At 31.0% G+C, this 26851-nt stretch overlaps 3 protein-coding genes across 7 annotated transcripts; 2 read left to right on the top strand and 1 right to left on the bottom strand.

Annotated features, from left to right (window-relative positions):
• The first annotated feature begins 205 nt into the window (after window positions 1-205).
• On the top strand, window positions 206-6177 carry LOC127266050 (probable LRR receptor-like serine/threonine-protein kinase At1g53420). Of its 4 annotated transcripts, none has more exons than XM_051296141.1 (24): window positions 206-440; window positions 648-831; window positions 928-999; window positions 1088-1156; window positions 1267-1338; window positions 1523-1594; window positions 1705-1776; window positions 1863-1934; window positions 2015-2086; window positions 2185-2262; window positions 2346-2417; window positions 2500-2571; window positions 2660-2725; window positions 2861-2923; window positions 3002-3034; window positions 3127-3164; window positions 3259-3641; window positions 3707-3902; window positions 3989-4129; window positions 4212-4321; window positions 4416-4626; window positions 4707-4944; window positions 5022-5172; window positions 5672-6177. In XM_051296141.1, exons 1-24 carry the CDS (start codon window positions 353-355, stop codon window positions 6020-6022), a joined length of 2976 nt encoding a protein of 991 aa, XP_051152098.1. In that variant the 5' UTR covers window positions 206-352; the 3' UTR covers window positions 6023-6177. The 4 variants fall into 4 exon arrangements, with proteins under 4 accessions (XP_051152098.1, XP_051152097.1, XP_051152096.1 ...); XM_051296140.1 differs by having other exon boundaries at window positions 207-440; window positions 3124-3164; window positions 3707-3899; XM_051296139.1 differs by having other exon boundaries at window positions 207-440; window positions 3124-3164.
• A 4286-nt stretch (window positions 6178-10463) lies between these two features.
• LOC127265842 (protein trichome birefringence-like 41) lies at window positions 10464-18858 on the top strand. 2 transcript variants are annotated; one of them, XM_051295855.1, is made up of 5 exons: window positions 10464-10928; window positions 15298-15472; window positions 17197-17372; window positions 17451-17609; window positions 18472-18858. In XM_051295855.1, exons 1-5 carry the CDS (start codon window positions 10519-10521, stop codon window positions 18761-18763), a joined length of 1212 nt encoding a protein of 403 aa, XP_051151812.1. In that variant the 5' UTR covers window positions 10464-10518; the 3' UTR covers window positions 18764-18858. The 2 variants fall into 2 exon arrangements, with proteins under 2 accessions (XP_051151812.1, XP_051151813.1); XM_051295856.1 differs by having other exon boundaries at window positions 10465-10928; window positions 15301-15472.
• Window positions 18859-20355: 1497 nt separating this feature from the next.
• LOC127265969 (uncharacterized) lies at window positions 20356-26247 on the bottom strand. The gene is made up of 9 exons (XM_051296021.1): window positions 25879-26247; window positions 25295-25504; window positions 24411-25212; window positions 23820-23887; window positions 23679-23737; window positions 22887-22990; window positions 21448-21520; window positions 21151-21331; window positions 20356-20927 (listed from the first exon to the last, which is right to left on the bottom strand). Exons 2-9 carry the CDS (start codon window positions 25494-25496, stop codon window positions 20842-20844), a joined length of 1575 nt encoding a protein of 524 aa, XP_051151978.1. The 5' UTR covers window positions 25497-25504; window positions 25879-26247; the 3' UTR covers window positions 20356-20841.
• Between the last annotated feature and the right edge of the window lie 604 nt (window positions 26248-26851).

Genomic DNA, 26851 nt, shown 5'->3' with positions numbered 1-26851 from the left:
AAAATTGAATGAGAGAGGCAAGGAAGTATATACAAATATTATGATTGGCTGTGGAGAAATGAGGATGCAACGACGTCGTAACAGAGTGGCCCACTGTCAATTCTTCTTAACGCCGTCCTCAGAATTCAAACTCTGCTTCCAATCAAAAACCGCCACGTGGCGACGTCTGGGTCGTCTTCGTCAACAGGCAACACACAATTGCACCTCCGACCACTGTTCACTCCCCTCACAATCGCTCCACTTTCTTCACCATCCTCCTTCCTTCCTTCCTTCCTTCCTGCGCCAATAATCATCATTATTAATCATTATTCCCCCTCAATTGATGCAGTGAAACAATCGCCCACCTCTGATCATGTGGCTGCTCCGAGGAGTCGTCGCATTCATACTCATCGCCGTGCTTGCTCTTGCTGCAGCACAACCACGTCTCCCTCCTCGTGAAGGTATACGTAGATATATGGATGGTGTGGGTAGGGTTTATCGACTGAATGCGTGCATAATTTTTGCATAATTTTGTGTTTGTGTGTTTCTGATTGTTTGATATACTTGTACATGGATGGCGTGGTTAGGGTTTATAGCTAATGTCTGCTCAATTTGTTGAATAATTTTTTGTTCATGTGTTTTCTGATTGTTTGATTTATTTGGAGCAGTGGAGGATTTGAGGGTAATTGCAGACATTTTGAAGAAGAGAGACTGGGATTTTAACGTGGATCCATGTAGCGGGCTTTCGGGTTGGGCGAACTCAAACCCGGACCCGGATCGACGGGGGGCAGGCAATGCAGTCGCCTGTAACTGCGCTTTCGAAAACAATACTGTTTGCCATATCGTCAGCATGTGAGAAGTTCTTAATGTTAATTTTGCTTAGGGTTTCATGGTGTTCGTTCAATCACTGTTATAATTCAAATTCAAATCATCCAATTTGTTATGCAGTGTTCTTAGAGGTGAAAATTTGGAAGGAGAATTGCCCAGACAGCTTAGTAATCTCCCCTTTCTTCAAGAAATGTATACTTGTCTCCTTCAAATATGTGAATATATACATGTATTATGTTTAATTTCAGTTTCTGAGTATGAATTTTTCCATCTTATGCAGTGATTTGAGTCGGAATTTACTAAGTGGTACCATCCCTTCCGAATGGGGCTCCATGAAGCTTGTAAACATGTATGCTGTTCTTGCATGTGTGTATATATGCGTGTGTGTTTTAGGTGTCTGTGTGTATGTAATGATGCAGACATATTTTGTATTTGTCGATTAATGGAGTCGAGATGCAGTTCGCTTTTTGGAAATGGGATAACAGGGTCAATACCGAAAGAGCTTGCCAATATCACTACACTTACAAATCTGTAAGTGTTCTTTTGTTCATCATAAGTGTTATGTGTTACTTTTGAGGTTTCGATTTTGTGTTATTGTGATTCTTCACTTGGAGAAAGAAGATAGTGAGAAGTAAAAATTTATATAATTGAATTTTTGTTTAGACGAGAATATTTACATGTATGATGGCTTTTGTTTGCCCTTTTGAAACTGCAGAAATGTCGAGGCCAATCACTTATCGGGTACTATTCCTCGGGAGTTTGGCTCTCTTCCTCAAATAAAAACATTGTAAGATTCAACATGTTCATGAGATTTAATGTCTTCATCTTATGTTATAAACAAACTTTGTTTTTTTGAGCTAATCTGATTTGATCTTTTCCTTTTTCGGTGGTGTGAAGAATATTTAGTTCGAACAGTTTTACCGACCCGATACCTGCAAGTCTAGCAAATTTGTCCACAATACAAGACTTGTAAGATTTTTATGATTTTTTAAGTTCTTGTCTACTTCTTGTTCTGTTGACAGTTTGTGATTGTCCATCTAATTGGTTTAATGCAGCCGTATCAGCGACAACAACTTTCGAGGGCAAATACCGAGTTTCATTACGAACTGGACAAATATTGAAAAATTGTAAGACTTGATAGTTTGTTACTATGATTGTTGTCTGATTCTTTTTGTAAATGTTCGAATTTCAAACTATACAATGCCAGAGTGATTCAGGGCAGTGGCTTGACTGGACCGATCCCTCCCGGCATTGCTTCCTTGACCAAATTAGTTGATCTGTGAGTATAAACTGAATGACTGAGGAACTCTCTGTTTACTTAAAAGAAACAAAACTGATCATATCATCTATCATAATTTTGTAATTCTCGATATTCAGGAGAATCAGCGACTTGAGGGGGAATGAGACTGCATCGACCATTCCCCTGATCAGTAACTTGAGAATGCTCAAAATTCTGTGAGTATAATAATGTTGTTGCATTACTTTATCGACAGAATGCATCAGTTCTTCCATTCGAATTCATGCATCCTTTCATGTAGAATATTGAGGAGTTGCAACATAATCGGGCAGTTGCCGAGTTACATTGGTGAAATGACAAGCTTAACTGTCTTGTGAGTTTGATCTTCGTCTTTGTTCGAAGCTAAAAACCGAACTGTCTATGTTCTTTAATGACACAACCACTGTTTACTGCAGAGATTTTAGCTTCAACAATTTAACAGGACCAATTCCCGACAGCTTCTCAAAGCTGCAAAACATAAACTACATGTAAGTCCTGAGTTTATGTTGAGGCTTGCTTTGAATCAGACTCTTAATTCTTCAACTATATGATGGTTTGCGACTTTCTTGTTTTCAGATATTTAACCGGGAACTCGTTAACTGGAGCTGTGCCTCGTCAAAGTTGGATGGAGAGGAAGATAATGTATGGCTCTTTACCTCTTCCTCATTACTTATCGATTACCAAAGTACTTGATTTAATTTCTGGACATTCATCCATGGTGAAAGAATGTAGAAAATAGTACAGTTGTAACGCTTAAGAATTCGATTTTGTATGCAGTGATCTATCCTACAACAACTTCACATCGGAAAGTTCAGACCTGAGTTGTCATTGGAGAAATGTGTGAGATATCTAACGAACTCGAGTCTTATTTGATTTTAGAATTTTCGTGTTCAAACTAATGTGTGATCTGATGTTCAGAAACTTGTTTGCAAGCTCAAAGGGAGATAAATCGTAAGTTCTTCGTTCCTCATTTAGCAACACCTTCGATTTTCCTAAGAAACATGAATCTGAGCTGTTTTGTGTATGATATCGGGGTGCAGCAGCGACGTTTCCTGCTTAAGAAACATCAAATGTGAAAAGAGTAAGCCATGATTCGATTGCTCGGCATGTCTGTTATCGCGCTATACTAAGATCTTTTAATAGAAGTTGAGGATGCGTCTGATGTTCTTTCACAGAGTACTCGTATCTGCACATAAACTGCGGCGGTCCTGAAGTAAAGGAAGGAGGGAAAATATACGAGGCTGACATGAGTCCTGGTGGACCCTCGAATTTCTACCTCAGTAGTAGAAGCTGGGGATTTAGCAGCACAGGCCACTTCTTAGACGACGAGCGCCTAACAGACTCGATGTTGATCTCTACGAACCGTACACTAAGTTTTGAGAAGAAACTCGGGCTCTACGCAGACGCAAGACGTTCCCCTCTCTCGTTGACATACTTCGCCTCTTGTTTAGTAAACGGACAGTACACTCTAAGGCTTCATTTTGCAGAGATCGAACTTACGGATGATGACACCACGTACCGGAGCCATGCAAGGCGTCTGTTTGATGTTTACGTTCAGGTATCTTCGAAATATCCAAACTTAATCTGAAAGATCGTTACTAACTTCTTGCGAAAAATCATCAGAAGAAGTTGGTGCTCAAGGATTTCGACATTAGAAGCCAAGCCGGGGGAGCATACACCAGAATAGTGCATAACTTCACCGTATACGTGTTCGATCATACGTTGGATATTCGCCTCTATTGGGCTGGGAAAGGGACAACGAGCATTCCATACAGCGGCGAATACGGTCCTCTAATTTCAGCAATATCAGTGGATGGTAGTAAGATCCGAGCTCTTTTTAACGAAACTTCATTTCATTAAATGGGTTACGAGAAGCTCGCGCTAACGTCTCTCCGTTGTGCGCAGATTTTACTACACCACCCGATAAGGTATCTGCGGAAAGCTTGTCAACGGGTATAGTTGTCGCAGTCTTTTTCTTGATCCTTGTGTTCGTGCATATTCTATGGTGGAAGGGCTGGCTCGGGCGCAAAGACTCGATACTAGACGGTAATAACAACATGAAACAGCCGTACTTGTTTTGTCCGATTGAAGCGAAAATTCTAACATCTCGGTCCTGCGCATCATGAAGGTATCGACCTTAACACCGGGACGTTCACGTTGAGGCAAATTGCGGCAGCGACAAGCAATTTCGATCCTGCTAATAAAATCGGAGAAGGAGGCTTCGGTATCGTGTACAAGGTACAATCTAAACCGATGAGATATCGTTTTTCTTTCGATGTTTAGCTCGATAGAGCCGGTGATTCGTCTGACTCCGGTTATGTTTTGTACAAAGGGTTATCTGCCGGACGGCACCATCGTTGCTGTGAAGCAGCTCTCTTCGAAATCGAGGCAAGGGAACCGCGAGTTTGTGAATGAAATCGGAATGATTTCTGCAGTACAGCACCCTCATCTTGTAAAGCTATACGGATGCTCAGTTGACGGCGATCAGTTGCTACTCGTGTACGAGTACATGGAAAACAACAGCCTCGCTCGCGCATTGTTTGGTCTGTTCGTTGCTCCGACGTGCGTTCTTCTGCCGAGGGTTTCGATTTATGCATTTATGTATCGTTCTGCGTTCTTGCAGGTCCGGAGTCGCAACAGCTGCATTTGGATTGGCCGACGAGGTTCAGAATCTGCATCGGTGTGGCGCACGGCTTGGCCTATCTTCACGGAGAATCGAGAATCAAGATCGTCCACCGCGACATCAAGGCGACGAACGTGCTTCTTGACAAATATCTAAACCCGAAAATATCTGATTTCGGCCTCGCAAAGCTTCATGAAGAGGGCAATACGCATATGAGCACTCGCATCGCCGGGACGCTGTAAGTACTTGTTACCTCGTACTTGTACTAGGTTCTTTCTTGTCTTGTCGTTTTTAACACGGTGCTCGGCTTCGAAGTGGCTACATGGCACCCGAATACGCTGTGCGAGGATATTTGACGGACAAGGCCGACGTGTACAGCTTCGGGGTCGTTCTCTTGGAGATCGTAAGCGGAAGAAGCATCATCGTTTTCACCCCCGACGAGGATTGCTTGTGCCTTCTCGACTGGGTAACTTCGATACTTTTGAAACTTTTGATACTATTCAATTTTTTATTATTTTCAAAACTTTTCAAAATTCCGAACTCTTCAAAAACTTCTGTCTAAACAGAACCCTTAATAATCCTCTATATATCGAAAATTTCACGTCTTATCATATACACTACTAAAGTTTTTGATATGCTAAATTCTATATCGATACGGTATGATATACCGAACATTTGAAAATCATATGTCGATATCATACGAAAAAATATCGGTAATGATAAACTTTGGTATACCGAAATCTCTAAGGGTGTGTTTGTTTGTGGGTTTAGATTTTTTTACAGTAAAAAGTTGAATTTGAATAGTTGTTTGATGTGATATAAATAGAGGTTGATGTGATGTTTTGAATGTAAAATTAATTTGCAATATAATATAAAAAAAAAAGTAATTATGATTTTATATTTTTGAATGGAAAAAAGAATATTATAAGATTGCGTCGATCTTTATGCGTTGGGTGTTTAATTAGGTCGATTTATTGCGGGAGAAAGGGCGTTTGCTGGATATAGTCGACCCCCGGCTGGGGTCGAACTTCGACAGGGACGAGGTTCGGAGGGTCGTGAACGTGGCGCTGATGTGCACGAACCCGACGGCAGTGGGGAGGCCGAGCATGGCGGCTGTGGTGGGCATGCTGGAGGGTGAGGTTCAGCTATCGGATTTCGTCGCGGAAACGGGAGTCGAGCAACGAGACAGGGTCGGGCTCGGGTACGGGTACGGGTTCGACGATGTTCGGGGCTTCGCTATGAAGTCGTTCCCTAGTTCGAGTGCGGATTCTTGTACAGCGCCTTTGAGCTCAAATTACTTTGAGAATAGAGAATGAGTTAATAGAGTAAATACATACGTAGAGAGAGAGAGCTGAGCTTTGTACAGAAATTAGATTAATTAATTTTACTTCAATTTTGTACAGTTTTGTGTTGCAGTAAATTTGTATGTAATGCAAGAAAAGGGAGATCAGATCATAGTTTTGTACTTCAATTTTGTCCGGATATCACTGTGTTTTGGTTATGATTTCAAATTTATTTCAATATTATTTAAATTGGTATAAAAGTTTTAATTTTAAAAAAAATATTATTATTATTAATATCACAAGATCATGAATAAATATTATTTAACTAAAATTCAAATTTAACAATTAATTTTAAATTACAACCAAATAAATTTAGAATAAATCCAAATTTGGAAATTTTCAGTATGTATTATTTCATAATTTCTATTCACCTATAACATAAAAATACATATATATATATATATTTTTTTTATTTTTACAAAATATCACATCAAAATATTATATATAAAACAAATCAATTAACATTCTATTTCAAATCAATTTCAAACCGTATTGAAACAAATTTGGAATAAATCCAAATCTTAAAAATTATAGAATGCAACAGGAAAATTTCAGCAACTGTGCTATTCCATAATTTACATTCACCTATAATATGAAAATATAGTATTTTTTCTTAAAAATATCATATCAAACAAAAATTCAAATCAAATAGGATTTTATTTCAAATTATAACCAAATAATATATGATCATATATTGTTTGTTTTTGAATTTTATATTTGAATATGATTTATATAATATATGATTATTATTTATTATTATTATTAGAAATCTAGTATATTGCATATAAAATATAAACTTAGAATTGAAATCAGACAAATATATTTTATTTGATTGTACCTACAACTAAGAGTGACAAAAATAAACACGGCATAAAAAATTGAACTTTAAAAGATAAGCCAGATAATTTTTGGATCGTGCCTGGCCGGACTCATGAAGGTCGAGTCGTGTCTGGCTCAACCAGGTTTTGAAAATTAAAATTAAAATTTTAATAAATATATATATATTAATTCAAATCTAATAAAATAAAAAATAATAATAATAATTTTAAAATTAAAAAAAAAAAAAAAAAAAAAAAAAAAAAAAAAACAACAACCAAGCCGACATGACCGGTTTCAAATCAAGTTGTGGTTAGGCTGGCCTTTCCAAGCCCTATTTGCAATCTGGTTTGGTCGGGCCAGCTACTACAAAAAATCAACCAGCCAGAATTGTCACCCCTATTTAGAAGCTATGATATTAGTGTATTGGTTTTATTGTAAAATTATCATTTGCTATAATATTTTTTTAAAAAAAAAATAATAAAATTGAATTTATTTAAATTTTTTTAAAGACTTGTTTAAAAAAAGGACATATACGTGTACGTCTAAACAATCCTATTGTATAAGAAATTTGAGTTCATTTGTTTGTACGTCTATACAATGCTACTTCTTGATAAGAAAACATATATATATATATATAATATGATAAATATGTGTATATAATATATCCATAATTTTTTAATATTCTAGAGTATGTTTTTTTTAAGTATTTAATAATTTTAAATGTTTTTGTTGCGCAGTATTTGGAATTGTAAAAGTATTATACAAAATAATATTTTACTTCCCTCGTCCCACTTATCGTGTCCACATTTCTATTTCTGTTTATTTCACTTATCCTGTCAATTTTTTTTTAAAAAAAATATACATTTTAATCTCATTTTAGAATTTTAATTTTTAAATTTTTAATTAGACTAATTAGTTATCCTAATCTTAATTTATTTTTATTATACAATAATTATTTTTGAAAAATGATATAATTGGAAATAGTAAGTATACACACAATCCTTAATATTACATCAATCTCTAATCAAGTAGTATTATTTTTATTTTTTATTTTTTATTTTTTTTATCTTAGTAAAATTAACCATATACTAATATTAAAATATCATTAATTTTATCTAAACTATAAGCATATCATTATACATACCGTTAGTTTATACATAAGTAAAAAATCAAAACCTCTTATATATTTTTCTTGATTAATAATTAATATTACTAGTATTATTTTTAAATCTATTACAAAATTCCAAAAAAATAAATAAATAAAAAAAGGTAATTTGAGTGTATAAATTTTGGAAGTTAGTAAAATTTTTTTAAAAATTACTAAAAAGTTTTGTATCTAATATGATACTTTTTTTTAAAAAAAAAAAAATACATTTGATGCAATATTATTCTTATTTTTTAAAGATATTATATATTGATATTGTTAAAATAATTTTAAAATATATAAATAGCGTCTTAGATGATTATATAGGATGATTACCGTCACGGTACTATTACAAATCGACGTCATTTTGATTTATCTATATATAAAATAGATAAATAATATTTTCTCTGTTCTGTTTATCGTGTCCACCTTTTCATTTTCGTCTGTTTCACTTCTATCACTTTCCATTTTTAGAAAAGTATTATATAATTTTTAATCTCATTTTAAAAATTTAAATTTAAATAATTTTTTTTAATTTTAATTATACAAATTAGTTATTTTAATTTTAATTTAAAATTATTTTTAGTAAATAATAATTATTTTCACTAATATATTTTTAATTATTTACGAATTATGCTTCACCTAAATTATCGTGTCTACAGTAAAAGGGACACCATAATTGGGACAGAGGAAATATATATTTTTACCTAATATATTTTGTTAAATAAAAAAAAAAAGTGTTATATTAATATATATATATATTTTTTGTGTTGAAATTAATTATAACATATGTTATGCGAAAATATGTCACGTGCCGTTAGTTTATGTATTATATTTGTATTACATTAGTATAATTATATATTGTATGTCTCTTTATAATGTGTTATTTATCATTATATTATGGGTTGGGGTAAAAATATTATCATGGGTTTTGACAATTCATTTGCTCAATTTGTATTATGCTACCATAATTAATTCATATAAGGTCTGTTTTTTAAACCTGGCAATGAATATTTTAAGCGAGATCCGTTTTTATTATCTGAGTTCATGTTGATCCGTTTTTATTATCTGAGTTCTGAGTTCATGTTGATCCGTTTTTATTATCTGAGTTCATGTTGATCCGTTTATTATCGCGTTGATCCGTGTACATAATTGAGTTGAAATCATTGATTCAAATTTAATTATTTTTTGTCGGATTGTCGTGTTATATTAATTTTTATCGGTACTAGTGTAACGTGTATAATGAATTAGATTAGATTAGTTAAAATTGAATTTAAATTAATAGGTAAACTAATTATCAAATTAAAATTAATCTACATATATAATAAATATGTTAATTAATATATTAGTATATTATAATCGGATTGTCGTATCGAATTTGAGTTCCAAGCTTCAACCCTAACCCAACTCATTTATTATCGTGTCGAGTTCGTTTCAACTCGTCTATATAATTGGGCTGAAATTTTTGTCTCAAATCAAATTATTTTGTATTGAATTTGTGTCGGATTATTGTAATATATCAATTTTTGCCAGCTCTGCTGTTGTTATATTATGTGTTGTATAATAAGCCTGTGATACTATTAGTCTATATCATTTAAAAAATAAAAATAAAAGAATTAAAAGAATTTTTTTTTTTACTATATTTAAATTTATTTAAAAATTTAGGCGTGTTTCTTTTAGTTAAGTTTGATATTAACCTAATATTTGATTATATATTTTGTAAAAAAATTAGAAAAATTTGATTAAAGAAAACAAACAAATTCTTCTCTTCTTTTTTTTTTTCTCTTTTTTTTTTTATTCATTCATTTTTATTTTTTTTATATAATTTATTTAGATCATATATATCTATTTTAGCAAGTATGTCAATACTTAGAAATTGTAGACATTTTTAGATCATATATATTTTAAAAAGTATGTCAATACTTAGAAATAGTATATATATATATATATATTGTATTTGTGTTGAGTTTTGATATATTTTAAATAAAATAGTTATTGATTTGATATTTTTAATAAAAAAATGTTATTAAATATGAGGTTTTTACAAAACTAAAATATCTTTAATATATTACTACATTTCCACTTAATTTCTTTATTCTTTCTTATATATTCGTATATTTCACATAAATTATCTCTTTTTTTTCTGAAATATTATTATATACTTTCATTAAATTTTAAAATTTATAAATTTTTTTATTTTAATTAAATTATTTAGTCATTTTAATCCAGATTAAAAATTTCCCCATTAAACTACACATTAATTCCCTAAAATATTAAATATATATACTAATAAAATATATTAAAATATTATATTTTAATTTAATTCAGAATTTTAATATATCATGAGAAACAATTTGAAAATTCAAAATTTATCAAATATTTAATAGCTTTCGAATATTTTGTTCAGCTCTGCACAAACCCCAGTAGTAGTACGACGCGTTTAATGAATGCTGATAAATTCGCATTTAAATTTTACCGCGGAACTGCCGAAATCTAAGTGGGGGCCATGCTCGGTGTACCTACACCGGCCGCATTATATATATATCGGCAGGCAGAAGGTCAGGCGGCAGCTGTGCATTTCGCTTTTCAATCACACCAATTTCACGATTCTCTCTCCCTCAATGAGATCGATCCACACGACCTAACAGGTAGTAGAGAGATGAATCCCTACCTTCGTTTTCTGGCGATTATCGCGAGCCTCAGCCTGCAGCTTCCTTTCCGCCGTTCACGAGCCTGTGATGTTTTCCAGGGAAGCTGGAAGCTCGCCGGCGACGGCAACGGCGACGGCGATGCTCCGTTTTACACCGCCGCGTCGTGTCCTTTCATTCAGAAGGAGTTTAACTGCCAGAAGAATGGACGCATCGATGACTTGTACCTTAGGTACAAGTGGCAACCGCGCTCCTGCAGCCTGTCAAGGTATGCGTGTATAATCATGTACTGTCGTTTGCTCTTTCTGCTGTTGTCGTTTTGTTTGCTTATACTCAGTGCTTTGAGTGCCTTTTTTGTATGTATATATTAATTATTTTTTATTAAAATTTGTATAATTCCACTACAATTAATTTGCTCGATAATTTTAATTTTGTTGCCAGCGCAAAAATTGTTAGAAAATGTTTTTTTTTTTTTTTTTGGTGATATCAAATCATTAAAATATATTTTCATTTAATTTAGCATTTTTATTTATATGCATATGTTTAGATATTATTTAATTAAGTTTTATAAAAAAAATATTAGTGGGGAAAGATGGTTGGCATATGAACATATATTGTGCATAGACTCTAGAGTGTTCTGATTGGAGGGCGGGAAGTATTTAACGTTACCGTCGGTGAGTCACGGGGTGCCTCGTGACTGTGAGCTTCACAGATCCCACCGCACGCATATATTCGCTGTCTTTTCGTAGTTATTACTCCCATGTAATATGAGTGTATTGATGTAGATACGAGAATTTAGGTAAAATATAATTAGTAAGTAATTAAAAAATAATAATTATTTAGTAAAAATAATTATAAATTAAGATTAAGATAAGTAAATAGTTTAATTAAAATTATAAAAATTATAAAATTTAAAATTTAAAATGCGATTAAAGTGCATAATTATATTTCCAAAAATAAAAAGGACAAGTTATGCGGGACGGATGAAAATAAAAAATAGAAACAAATTATGTGGAATAGAGGAAGTACATTATTATTATTAATATTCATTAGGCATTTTGATGTTTTCTGAATTCTTCAATTAGTGATGTTTTATTTTTGGCACTCTTTATTTTTTAGTTTTTAATGTAAAAATGATAATGCATAGTAAAGTAGAATATTTGTTAAAATATATACTCCTTTCGTCTCATATAAAGAGTAACTTTTGCTTTTTGCACGTAAATTTTTTAATATTAGTATTATATTGAATTGTAATAAAAAAGACGAAAATATCTTTATTGGTATTGTGTAATATATTGTAAATTGAAAAAATATTTATTATGTTAGGTAGGTATTACAATTATTAAATTAAGAGGGAGTATATTTTTTGGAGTAGACTAATGAAGCAATATATTGTTTTATATATTATTATTATATTTAAAAAAAATCATATTCCAAGCATCTAGGGGTGTGTTAGGTACTTTGGTTTATGAATTGCTATATTATATTGTTTAAACAGTGATTGAATATGATGTTATAGATATAAAAATATATTATATTTTATTGAAAACATAAATAAAATAGTTTTAAAAAAATGAGAAATTATTTTCAAAAGAGCACTAATATATTCTTATATATACATTTAACTATTTAATTGTGATTTTAAATTAAAATTAATGATATTCTCTAAGTAAGATTTTCAATAAGTGTACATTATTATATTTTTTTAATATAATATCAAAATATTATTTAAAAAATTTTAAATCAATTCAGAACTAGATTTTCATGTGTCTCAACCATAGGAAAGTATATATAATAATGTTTGTGATTTGTTGTATTGGAATAATAAAAATTTAAAATTTTAATAATTATTTAATCTGATATAAATATATATTTGATGTTATTTTTGAATAAAAAAATTATTTGTATATAATCTTTTAAATAATATATATATATGATATTTTAAAAAGAAAAAAATATATAAATAAGTAGTATAAATAGAAAAAAAAAAAAAATACAACCAAACAAACAATTATCATTTAAGTAATCATTAGTCAAACTTAATTGAAAAACACACTCTTAATTTTACAAAGAGATTAGTTAGAAGGTGCTGCATTTAAGCACATGATGCTGAATGCCTTAGAAATTAATTACTTTTAATTATATTAATTATATAAATTAATTATAAAAATTAATATATTACATTGAAAGGTATTCAACATAATTTCAGTATATGATTCAATAGCACTCAATCCATCCTCTAGTTTAGAATGTGTTTGATCATGGATTTGTGGTTGAAGATTTGATTTGATATTAAATCATTTAAAAGGTAAATTATTTTTTACTCCCTCCGTCCCATAATTATGTATCCGTTTGCTTTTTGTACGAAATTTTAGAAATATTAGTATTATATTGGGATGTAGTAGGAATAAAATAGAAATAACTAAAATAGCTTTATTAGTATTGTGTGATATAAAGGTAATAACATTTGTGTAATATATTGTAATTTGTAAGGGTATTTGTAATGTTAAGTAGATAGTACAGTTATTAAAAAAGAAAATTGATACTTTGTAACGGGACAGACTAAAATGAAAAAATAGATATTTTGTTATGGACAAAGAAAGTATTATTTTTTTATTTTTTTTTAATTCTATACTTCTCTCTATTATCATGTTGCTAAGTAGATTTGACGCTGATATAGTTAATCTGTCCGCACGCACATGTTAGAACCAAGTGGATTTTTACATTGATAAAATCCACTTGGTACTAATGTAGTGCTTACAAAGTAGTCATGTTAGCACCAAATCGATACTGCCAAGTCTACTTAGGGTGTGTTTGTTTGGCAGTTTGGATTTTGGATTGAGATTTGAATAGTAAAAATTTAGAATTTGAATAGTTGTATGATGTGATATAAGGGTGTGTTTGTTTGGAGGTTTGGATTTTGAGTTGGGATTTGAATAGTAAAAATTTTGAATTTGAATAGTTGTATGATGTGATATAAATAGGGTTTGATGTGATGTTTTGAATGTAAAATTGATTTTTAGTATAATATAAAAAATGAAAAATAGGTGTTTGATTTGATGTTTTTTGGGGGAAAAAATTGGATGAATAGTGGAAATCCACCAAAATCCTTCAAACAAACACACCCTAAATAGATGTTGATGTGATGTTTTGAATGTAAAATTGATTTTTTGTATAATATAAAAAATGAAAAATATGTGTTTGATTTGATATTTTTGGGGAAAAAAAAATAGGATGAATAGTGAAAATCCAAATAAAATTTCTCAAACAAACACACCCTTAGGGTGTGCTTGTTTGGGGATTTGGATTTTGAGTTGGGATTTAAATAGTAAAAATTTTGAATTTGAATAGTTGTATGATGTGATATAAATAAGTGTTGATGTAATATTTTGAATGTAAAATTGATTTTTAGTATAATATATAAAATAAATAATAGTTGTTTGATTTGATATTTTTAAGAAAAAATAGGATGAATAGTAGAAATCTAATCCAATCTCCCCAAACAAATACACCCTTAGTGACAATGTAAAATTTTATATAATATAAATATGTTAATACTATATATTTATAAATTATTAATATAATTAAAATTAATGTAGTATATAGAAAGAGTTTTAAATGTGTAGAAATCTATTTGTGTATTTAAAAAATAGATAGAATTGAAAGATTACAAATGAGCCCCAATATTTAAGGAAAAAATTAGAAGATATATATTGTGCAAAGTGTTTTGAGAGTAAAACTTAACAAGCCACTTAACTTGTTATTTGGTGGGTTTTTACTATTGATCAAATTTATTTTACTTTAACATAATGTCAAATTAATTAATTGTTTTTTTTATATTATATTAAAAATTAATTTAACATTCAAAATATTATATCTTCTATCTATTTATATTACGTCAAATAACTATTTTAAATTTTATTATTTATCAAAATACAAACACCCAACCAAATATGCTAATAAAAATGTTCATAGTATCTTGACTTAAAATATATATATATATATTTGTTACAAATATATATTCATGGAAAAAAAATTTCTTAATAAGTATCAATATATTTAGACAATTTATTTTTGTTGTGTAAAGGTTATTGCATCCGTCCAGTCATAAAGCATTCATATTTATATTTTGGATTGTTCAATTATAAAATAATCATTTCATTAAATACTCTATTTTTTTATTTTTTTTTCATAATTACCTCTATTTTATCATTACATAATTACTTTTATACAAAAAAAAAACAAAGACGAAATTGTCTTTACACTACTTTTAACTATCCACTGTCATTAAAATATTAGTTTTTTTAAACTCATGCAAAAAAATAAATGTATACTTCAAGCCTTAAGTTTGAATTTTGATTCGATAAGTCCTGAACATTTTGAGTTTTTCACTTGTATATATTTGTCAGCACTCGTTGAGAGTAAGTAGAATGAATTTTGCAATATTTAGCCCGATTCATTTAGTTCAATTTATTCCAGTTCAAATGTTTTGAACTCGAACAGTTTTTCTTGTTCATAGTAACAAAAATTTACATTTTCAATAGTTTATATAATTTATGTATTGTTTGTTAGAGTGTATTTTATCGCATAAAAGAAAAAAGAACTCGATTCAAGGCTAAATTCAACCATTTATTTAGCAGATTTGATGGGGTCGGGTTTCTAAAGAAATTAAAAGGTAAGAGCGTAATGTTCGTGGGTGATTCCTTGAGCCGTAACCAGTGGCAATCACTCGTATGCATGCTTTATTCCTCGGTACCGGGGATAAACTACATTCAAACCATATCCGACGAGATTTCGAGCTTTACATTTAAGGTTAGTATAGCCCTCGAAATTAAAATTATGCTCGTCTTGATAATTTATTCTTTTTATCTAATTTAATTTTACTTTGATTATTTTAGGTGATAATTTCAATATATATATATATTATTTTACCCTTATTATATTTTGAAATAATTTTATAAATTACATTTAGAAATATAAAAGTATACATATGTGTGTAAAAAATAAATAAAAATTACAAAATTTTCTAACAGGATTCTAAATTAAAAGTAGTAGTAAAAAATTTGATACCAATAAATGTATTTTTTATGAACCAAATAATTAATATAAATTTATTATATATGACTGACAATTACAATGCTGAATGTTATTATTTAGTATTGTGTTGATAATAGCAATAGTGAAAACAATACATAGTAATTATTGCATTTAATTTTAATACAAAAGATATTTTCATAGTAGACATTTATAAAATATGCTTGCTCCGTCCCAAAACTATAGTTTTATTGTGTTGGGCGCGGAATTTAAAAAAATATTGACATTATATTGGTAGTTTGTAAAAAGTAAGAATAAATGATTTTTTTGCCCTTGTGAGTATATTAGTATAAAAAATAGTGACAATTGTGTAATAATAATGAAAAAGTAGAGATAATTTTATGGTGATATAGTTATTTATGAAAATAAAATTATTATTTTGGGACAGATAAAAATAGTAAATAAGACTATGACTATTGTATTAAAACGAAGGTAGTATTCGTCTATTAATTTCAATCAACACTATATATATATATATATTTGTATGTACGTATGTATATTATATGGACAAAGAAAAGAAGGCATCATGTAATGTAATATGTCAATTTGTAATGATGCATCATTAACATGTCATAATAATAATGTGGTCCTAATCTAAGTGGGCATGACATTTTTGGCTGTACTCCATTTGCTTGTTTCAACCAATTATTATGATTGATGAGCCCAATTATAATTATTTTCATTTTCATTTTTTCGACTTTTATTAATTTTAATATATCCTCACTATTTTAAAAAGTATATATATAAATATAGTGTCATGTTAAGATTTTATCAAATTGAACATTTTTAATTTGAAAATTATTTTAATATTTTTTTAAGTTGAAATAAATTGAGTATCACATATATATTTTAATTGGGTTATATTCCATTTTGAGAGAATTTTTTGAAGTTTTGAGGGTGTGTTTGGTTTGTATTTTAAATACAAATCAATTTTATTAATTTAGTACGATTTTTTAAAATATACTATTTGTTTACAAAATATTTTTTAAATTCAAATTCAAATAAAAAAAAAAAACCCAGAAATTTGGAAAATTTTGCAAATAAAATATTGGTTATTTGATAAGATTTTTTTTGGAAAAAAAGTATTACTCCCTAGGGTCACCAAAAATATTCACATTCCATTTGTAAAATAAAAAGAAATGGGAATAGTGGAATAGTGGAATGAAGGAGTAATAATAATTAGTGGCAAAATTTTAAAATATATATATAAATAATAAAATAACTGAACATTTAATATAGTATTTTATAAAAAAATATATATTTAATATAATAATTTGTTAAAAAATAATATTATAAATAAAAGTGTCAGTATTTTAGATGCACAGACACAGTTTTTATATGTTTTTATATTTTATTTATTTAACTTTTATAACTTGCGAATTAAAAGGCAAGTCACACAAAGTTAATCATAGACCTTAAATAAAGCCTTGTATTCTATTCAGGATTTCGATGTCAATATTATGTTGGATCATGCGGTGTTCTTAGTCGACGTTGTAGGAGAACCCAAAGGTCGGATCCTAAAATTGGATTCGATCACACGTGGCAAACACTGGTTGGGCGTCGACGTGCTGATCTTCAACACATGGCATTGGTGGAACCGTCGAGGGCCAACACAACCGTATGCATTCGATAATAATTTTTGTGCCTTAACGAACAATATAAAAATTTACAATAACGTAAAACAATATGCATACAGATGGGATTACATCGAAGACGGGGGACAACTTTACAAGGACATGGACCGTGTCGTGGCCTTCGAGAAAGCCTTGAGGACGTGGGGCAAATGGGTCGATGCCAACATTGACCCGACCAAAACCTCTGTTTTCTTTCAGGGAATTTCTCCTTCTCATTACAAGTAAGTTTGAATCTTAAATTATCATTTAACTTAAAAATTTAAACTTGTAAAAAAAAAAATATCATTAATTAAATAGTTTTTCAGTCTGCTAACAAAATATATATTTTTCATTTGATCTGTACGAACATAAAGTTTATATTTTCCTTTTTAGTAAATTTTACCGCATTACATATTAGAAATATTTTAAAACTTATACTTATTTACATTAATATTATTCTAATAAATGAAAATATAAAGAGTTATACAAAATTACCACCAATTATATTATTGTTTTCGTACCTTAACAATCTATCTATTTTTCTATTTTAGTTTGTTTAGTAACTGTACTATCTACTTAATATTACAAATACCCTTTCAATTTACAATATATTACACAGATGCTATTACCTTTATATCGTACAATATTAATAAGGGTACTTCAGTTTTTTTTATCTTTATTTTTACTACATTCCAATATAATATCAATATTTTTAAAAATTCGTGTAAAAAGTAAATGGATATATATATATATATATGGGACAGAGGAAGTATTAGTTATATACTCGTCATGTCCCCTAAAATTGTGCTCAATTTTTTTTTCTCTTAAAAAAAGTTTTCGGTTTTTCTTATTCAGTAAAAAAATTTATACTACATTTATATTTTTTATTATAAAAAATAATAATAATAATAAAAAGTATCAATTCAAAACTCATACATTAAAATCCATACAAAAAAATTACGAGCACAAAATTTAATAGACTGAATGAGTATTACATAGTCTTCCTGCATCGACCATATCATTTTAAGCAATGTCGTGACAATAGATCGTCTCGATCATATATTAAAAGTGTGTTTTTTCGGTCGTGTTTTAATGCGCATGCAGCGGGAGCGAGTGGAACGAACCAAGGGCAAAGTCGTGCGCGGGACAAAAAGAGCCGGTGGCGGGGTCGACGTATCCGGGAGGGTTGCCGGCGGCGTTGGGCGTGCTAAAGAGAGTTTTGAGTAAGGTGAAGAAGCCTGTGCAACTTCTTGACATAACGAATTTGTCGTTGCTTAGGAAAGACGGACACCCGTCAATTTACGGGCTCGGCGGGAGGTCCGACTGCAGCCATTGGTGCCTGCCCGGAGTGCCCGATACTTGGAATCTAATTCTTTACAACCTTCTCATTCTTTGAACTAAAGGATATATTTGTTTGGGTGATTTTATTTAATTTCTATTTATCTGTAATTTTTTCTTTAAGAAATGTGAGATTAAATATTTATTTTTTTATTTACATTAAATATTAATTTTACATTATTGAAAATATTACATTAAGTTTTAGTCATATCAGATTAGATAATTATTCAAATCAAAACACAAATTATGATTATGTGGTGATAGTATTGTATCATAATGTTACTGATTTTTAACTGCTTTTTATTTATTGATTAATTTAATATATTGAATTCTTATACTATTTTCTTCCGTAAAAATGAGTTAAAATAAGTATACCTAACAATTTAATAAAAACAAAAAAATTACTTTTTATATTATTAATCATAAACAACAACTCAATCTTTAAGCACAAAATATATACACACTTATATATTGTTAATGTAAATATATTTTTAAATAATAATTTATTTTGAAAATTTTATAAATTATATTTAAGTATAATTCAAAATAATTTTTTAAATTTAATAGCTTATATATATTTTACATTTTAATTTTAATACTTCATATGTCAAGTAAAAATAAATTTGAATATAAATTTTAAGTTTCTTTGGCCAACGTTTCTTAATACGATTTTTATAAAATTACAACATACATACAACTGCTATTCTTCTAGATCCGACAAAATAAGTTATATTAGGTAAATATATATGACAAACAAGACCGAAGCACACCAAAGAAAGTCAAATTAGACAACCGTGAAATAATATAATATATAAATTCAATATTTTTATATTATACTTCTCTAATTTATTATTATCATTTATTAGGAATAAACTAATAATTTAAATTTTTAAAACTACTTCAACAACACACAAAATTTTTAAACCCTAAATATTACTCCCCCGTTTCCACATACATATCCGATATTTCTGATATTTTTTTATTTTGGTCCTACCCATGTAGACCTCGTATCTGATCCGATTTGAATTATGATGTTCCAAATTTAAATCCGACCTTTCATTACCATTTCCGAAACCGGAACTAAAAAATGTTGACCGGATCCGAATCTAATATTCAAGAAATTATTTATAAGAAAAAAATCAGCAATTACATTTAAGTATCATAATTTTTAACTTAAATATAAATAACTATGTAATTAACAACATCGTAATGCCAAAGAAAATTTAAACTAACATTATTTACAAATATATAAAAAAAAAAAATTAACAAATAATATAATATATATAAACATCCGGATCCGGATCAATTCAATATTGAAACTAGAATACCAGATCTAGAACCATATAAAACGGATTTGGATCTAGATTCGGAGCCCGTATCCCGTATCAATATGAGATTCCAGATCTGAGAAAAATATACAGGATCGTCAGATCCGGGTCTGAGACAGGTCCAATTGACATGCCTAATCCCACAAGCACTTTTCTTGTCACATTATTTAATTATCAATTTAATCTATTTAATACTATCCACTTTATTGTGCCAAAAACCAAATATTTCACTGTGACAAAGGAAGCACTTTCGAAAAAAAAAAACCAATCTAAGCAAAATAATATATATATATATATTTAAAGCAAAAACCCTTTTTAGAAGTGGATTCAAAGAGGGTCATATTCATTTCAATAGTACATCTCAAACTAGAAAAAGCAAAGAACACATCACAAATTCTGAGATGAAGCTTAATTGAATTGAATTGGGTAGAGCATCATCTGAGCTATTGCTATAAGCATATATATATATATATATATAAATATATATAACAACTAGAAGCAGTAGGTACCTGTCTAAGCACAAACATTACCTCAATGACAACCATCGCCTGTGGAACCTATCGAGCGAGAGTAGCATCCGAACGAGGGATCAGTTCAATTTGTTTTACTATTACCATGCTGTGTTACAAACATGATAAATAAGATAGATGTATAAGGTATGTCCGAGTTACGTCTCCAGAGTCACTGGTTACAGGACAAGACAGCTCCGGGCGAACTCTTTCTGTCTCAGAATACGACACCCACGATGAATTTGAGTCAATAAGTGATGTTTTTTTAGGACAGCCTCAGTTCAGCTCAACTCTGCGCATCACATCTCCGAAACGGACCACAAGTATGCTTCTCTCTCAGTAGCACTTTTTTCGTTCATCCTCTTATACATCTCCTTCTCGTATCCTACAAGAGTAGCCCAAAATCATTATTTCTTATTGGCTAAATGAATAAATGAAATTAATAGATAGCTCGCTTTTTTTCTTTTTTTTCTTTGTTTTTTTTTCATTTTAGCAATTGTGCACTTGGTAGTGCCAATACAACAAAACAGGCTATGGCAAGAGGCAAAAACAAAGATGATGGTGGGAAAAGAAAGCAACCCCATCGAATTCCTATCATAAATTCTCACCATTACTGCGGTCTACGCCATCCCAGTGTCTCCCTGGTTTGATCCCATAACGGTTTGGGGGAGCATCAACTCCTCTTCTTATCCAGCTATGGCTTGGGACCTCCTGTGGGATAATGAAGCCGGATTCTTTCATCCTCTCACTATCACCGAGGTCTGGAAGAACTGGCTCCACATTCTTTTTCTGAAGCATTGGCAAATAATCTTGAGAGTGAGTTATCACACAAAAAGATAGCAAAATACTGCAGAATAATAATCCGTGTAACCAAAAATAAAAAAGACATAGCACTAGCTACTTGCCTTGACTAAATGTGCCATGGGGTCACCCCATCGGACTCTTTCCTTCAGCATTGAGTCAAGATCAGGGTCATCCCTAGAGTCAGAATTGCAACACACGAAAGGCATTTTTATTGTGTATAAAGGTCGGAAAGCTAAGGAAATTCCTATTAAGAAATAAAATCTAATGTATGTCAATAGTGAAGAGAAAGGCACCAGATCTAGTCAATTGGTACAACACTGACATGGTAAGGTTAAAACAACCAGACGAGTTAAACAATAGGACTTCAAATCCATCCGAGAACTTCGGTGAAAATTTTATGGGAAGGTTGCAAAGGGTGCACAAGTCCAGTTAAGTAACTTGTAAATATACCCAAACGAAGTCCTAACCTGGCAAAGACCATTCATTATAACCACCTCGCTTTTCTCGAGGTTCTACGAGCACCTCTAAATAGGTTGCTTTCCTTGTGTTTTCCACAACCCTTGAATAATTTGTTAAAATTTTGCGAAGTTTGAAATGAATTTTCTCAATTTACCTCTCTAACTTTAATATTTTATACAATTGGTGTTGCTTTTTAACGCCACTTGAGGGCTTAGAGTGATACTTGAAATCAAGTCCTCTACTTATACATGCACGGTTCATCATATCAATGGATTTTCTGGTGGAGGAAGCTAAAGCAGGCTAGCTCAATTCTCTCACCTACATGTTCAAAGTTATGAAGTACACAACTTCATAAGGTTTAAACGTTAAAAGGTAAGTGAGTGGTTTCCAACTCTATCGATTAGTGATTGTTTACTTCCTTCAGATCCTCTGCCTAGATTTCAATGTCAATGATCTGTTAGTGTTTAGACTGCATTCCTATCATGCCCATATTTTAGTGGGACATGTCAAGCACAAATACGTCACAAACAAAACAACTGCTGCAACCATATCACCTTACAATCCCATTAAACATGATGGGCTCAATTCTTACAACAAAGAGATTAACACAAGCTAAGTACCATCACTGAAGTTATTCAGATGAGAATGAATAAACGTCATAAATATAACATAAACCTTTCTCAGCACCGCTATGAAACAAACAAATTTTTTTTTTTGGTACTTTACCCAATCAACTTTGTCTTATTAGCCTAGAAAAATTAATTTAAAAGGACTACACGCTACTATCTACTTACCATGTCCATATGAGATAGCCTTCTGATACCTAAGAGCTAAGATGTTTGAAAACTAATACTAAACAAACCATGTAGAAAGTAGCTTCACACTGTTTACTTATCTCCTTTCATCTTGATTCTTAAAATGTGATTGATGTTTATGTTATTAAGTCTTCAAGATTAGCATATTACAGCACATAATATGTATGTACACCTAAAGTGTGTATAAATCCCTGAAACTTACCGCTTGCTTTGCACTTACAACCATTAAATTAGTGAAACAAGAGCCACTTTTATCTTTAAAATACCTGCTCCGAGCAAATGGTTTTTCCTTCTCTGCTTCTAACTCTTTCAACCTAGCTTCAACTTCTCGCTTCTGAGCCAATCCTTTGCCCCATTCCAACTTTATTTCCTGTGGAAAACCATAATCAGAACTTGAATGATGATAGTTCGTATCAACAATCATGTGTACTAATTAATGATTTCCCCTCCATGTGTACATGTTTAAAGCTATTTCCTCTTCTTTGTCACTACTTTTTCTTCTCTCTTTTAAAGAGGAAAGAACAAGATGATAAGGAACCAAATGTAGACTAGGCCAGGTACATTTACAAGAGAAATTTGTATCAAGGGTGTGTTTGTTTGGAGGTTTGGATTTTGGTTTGGAATTTAAATAGTAAAAATTTTTGAATTTGAATAGCTGTATGATGTGATATAAATAGGTGTTGATGTGATGTATTGAATGTAAGATTTATTTTTAGTATAATATAAAAAATAAATAATAGGTGTTTGATTTGATATTTTTTGGGGAAAAATTTGTTATGAATAATAGAAATTTGGTAAAATTTGATAATAGAACACACCCTAAATATATCATCTCTCAAAACCTGATGGATCAGAGGAAGTAAACTGAAAATTACAGAAATTAATGCAGCTTTTACCATATTTTGGTTACTAATTCCGCAAATCTTAACCCCCATTAACAATTTCCCAGTCACCACATAAAAGGAAGAAGTAAACATTGAATTATAAAACAAGGAGTGCAATGAGAGGGGGTAGAGGGAGAGACAAAGAAACTGGAAAAATTAAAATAAACAAAGCACCTTGGGCTTCTCTTCTTTCTTCTGAGATTTGAGAAACTCTTGCTTTGACATGCGTTTACCTGGAAACGAAAATTGGATTCCTGAAATGTACTTCATTGATAACAGAGGATAGAAAAACGATGAGAAAAGCCTTCAGCAAACCAGTTAATTTGTCGCGGTAAACAGGTTCAGCATCTCGACCACTTATAGAAGGATCCAGTTCTTGAAACCTATAGTGGCATATAGCAAAGACTTATTAGTTCGTACACACATCTTATTGCAGGGAAAATGAGATTAGAGCACAAAACCAAATAGATTATAGCAAGTATTACAAAGTAAGCTCAATAACATTCAGTTAAGTAGTGTATAACATACATAAGATCATTTGATCAAATAGTTGCAGACCTAAGAAAGTTAATCCATGTTAGAACGAAGTAACCAAATTTTTAAATGTGTGTGGTGAAATAGTTTGAGCAGAATCATAATCTAAACATGTAAAAACTGAAATCATGACAAAAAGGACTGCAAGGTTTGTCTAGTAACCTGGCTAATGTTTAACTGCTACCCAGAAGTGCAAAAATATAAAATACTATATAATGGTTCTGCCAATTTTCAGGTTAAAATTAGTGACAATATACTCTTAAATGTATAATCCGAACACACAGAAGAATGAAGTAGTCTTATTGAGGAGACCATATTAAAGGAATACTAGGGAGAATTAAAGCTGCATTAGATGACAACCAAAGGGCTTACCTCAAGAAGTCTTCCTTCATCTTCTTCTCGTTTTCATCTTTCATGTCTCCACCAGTGACTAATCCAGTTTTTCGTTTATGCACAACACTTGGCGATTCGTTCTTCCTCTTCCTTGGAGGAGATAGATCAGAAACTGAAGTTGTACGATCAGATGTATGTTGGCCTTCTAAATAGTGAACTGGCTTCCTTGCAGATCGAACGGAACCAGATCTATCACTCTTGGTCTTCCTAGGAGGCGAAAGATCAAAATCTGCTGAAGCTCGAGAATCATTTTCACTTCTAGGATCACGACGAGAACGTCGAGGGGGAGAAATGTCAGAATCCATAAGCTTAGGATGTGAGAGTACTTTTTCAGGGTCAGTCAATTCTCTTTGTTTCCGTCGGGGTGGCGACAAATCTGTCTCTCTATCATTTACTGAAGCGCGCAGATGTGGCTCAGGTGATGGTGTATCGAAGCGGGCAGACCGAGCACCTGTAGAGCGAGATGGTCCTGTTTCTGTACCTGGAGGACTCTGGTGATGCTTGTGTGACTTCCGTGGTGGAGATAAATCAGTATCAGCAAGAATTTCGGATTTCCGGTCAGGTCTTGGCGATGGAGTATCATTTCGTTGCCTGCTTTTGCGAGGAGGGGAAATGTCAGAATTTTGGTCCTCAGACTTTAAACTGCTACGTGTCTCAGACACAGAAACCCAACCGCTTCCGTCCTCAGAAATGGCACCATACGGGCGCTTCAACTTAAGTAGCTCTAGTCTCCTCATACGCTTCACTTCAATATCCTCGTCAACTTGTGGCTTCTCTTCATCTGCAACGATGTGCATCAATATACAAGAGAACAAAGATTTATAAACCAGAACAAAAAAATAAACAAACATAAGCTTAGTTGCCTGCTGAATCTTCTTCTTCTTCATCAAGATTGACAGGCTTTTGCCAAACGGGATCTTCGTCCAGTACAAGAACTCCAGCAGCATTAGCTTTAGTATCTTTCTTCTTCTTCCTCTTCTTACTTTTCTTCTTTTCATCATCATTACTTGTGTACTTTTTTAGATACTCCTTAAGTGAGGTTGATGATGAAACTGCTCCCGCCATTGTTAACCCTAACAAGGAGTATTAAACTAATTTCTTCATCAAGCTGAATAAAATGACTCATTCTAAGCATTATCATCACAAATCCCAAATAAAATGACTCCAAAAATGCACCACCAATCAAACATCTCGGCCCAAGAGCAAGAAGGTATGTGTTTCTCTAAAACAAATGAAGTATAAATCTCTGTTTCATTCTTCAAGTTACTGAATCAAGATTCGAGTGAAAAAGTTAAGGTTCCACAATCGATGCTTCGCCGGATCGGCAGGAGGCTAATCGGAACATTATTTCAGAATCCAAAATTGCCAATTTATGTCAAACAAAAACTAGGGGAACTCAACACAACGATTATATAATTGAGCGAGAAAACGAAAGGCAAGCTCAAACCGATTTGAAGGCAACGATTGCAGACGCGAAGGAGCTGAAATTAGGGCGGGAATGAATCGGGCTTCGTAGTCGCCCGTTACTTCTATTTGGAAAACATTTCACGCCATCAGGGGAAGAGTGCGCTTGTTGATTTTCCTTCCTTATGAGAACATTTTTGGCCGTCAACGCTGTTGCACACGAGCAGAGAACCGGTCGGCGCCACCCTTCCTTTTCCACTAAAAGTTCCCTGCCCCGCCACGAAAATAGAGATGATGTTGGCAGAAAACGAGGAGAACGACGATGGAGGCAAAACCGGCGGCAGAAGGACGACGGAGATGGAAGACGACGGATGCGGAGGAAATTAAACGCGACTAGGGTTTATTTCTTTAAAATAATTATTCCGTACGTCAATATAATTGGTCCCTATTTCATCAACGTAATTTGCCCTTTTTTTTTTTTTAAATATAATTATAAATTTTAATTATATTTTATATTTTATATTTTATAATATTTTTAATATTAATTAAAATATTTATTAATTTTAATTTTAATTTATAATTATTTTTATTATATAATAATTATTTTATAATTATTATATATTTTTTAATTATTTATTAATTATATTTTACTTGACTCATATTTCTTGGGTTCATGGGTGTGTTTGTTTGGGGGTTTGGATTTTGAGTTGGGATTTGAATAGTAAAAATTTTGAATTTGAATAGTTGTATGATGTGATATAAATAGGTGTTGATGTGATGTTTTGAATGTAAAATTAATTTTTAGTATAATATAAAAAATGAAAAATAGATGTTTGATTTGATGTTTTTGGGGGAAAAAAATTGGATGAATAGTAAAATTTTAAAACCGAACACACCCATAATTTGTTCCTATTTTGTCCACATAATTTGTTCTTTTTTTAAAAAATATAATTATATATTTTAATTATATTTTAAATTTTTTATTTTGTAATATTTTTAATATTAATTAAACTATT

Source organism: Andrographis paniculata, unplaced genomic scaffold, assembly GCF_009805555.1.
Source record: "Andrographis paniculata isolate CXL003 unplaced genomic scaffold, ASM980555v1 Contig74END, whole genome shotgun sequence".
NCBI lineage: Eukaryota > Viridiplantae > Streptophyta > Magnoliopsida > Lamiales > Acanthaceae > Andrographis > Andrographis paniculata.
This window is presented reverse-complemented; position numbering and strand designations above follow the sequence as displayed.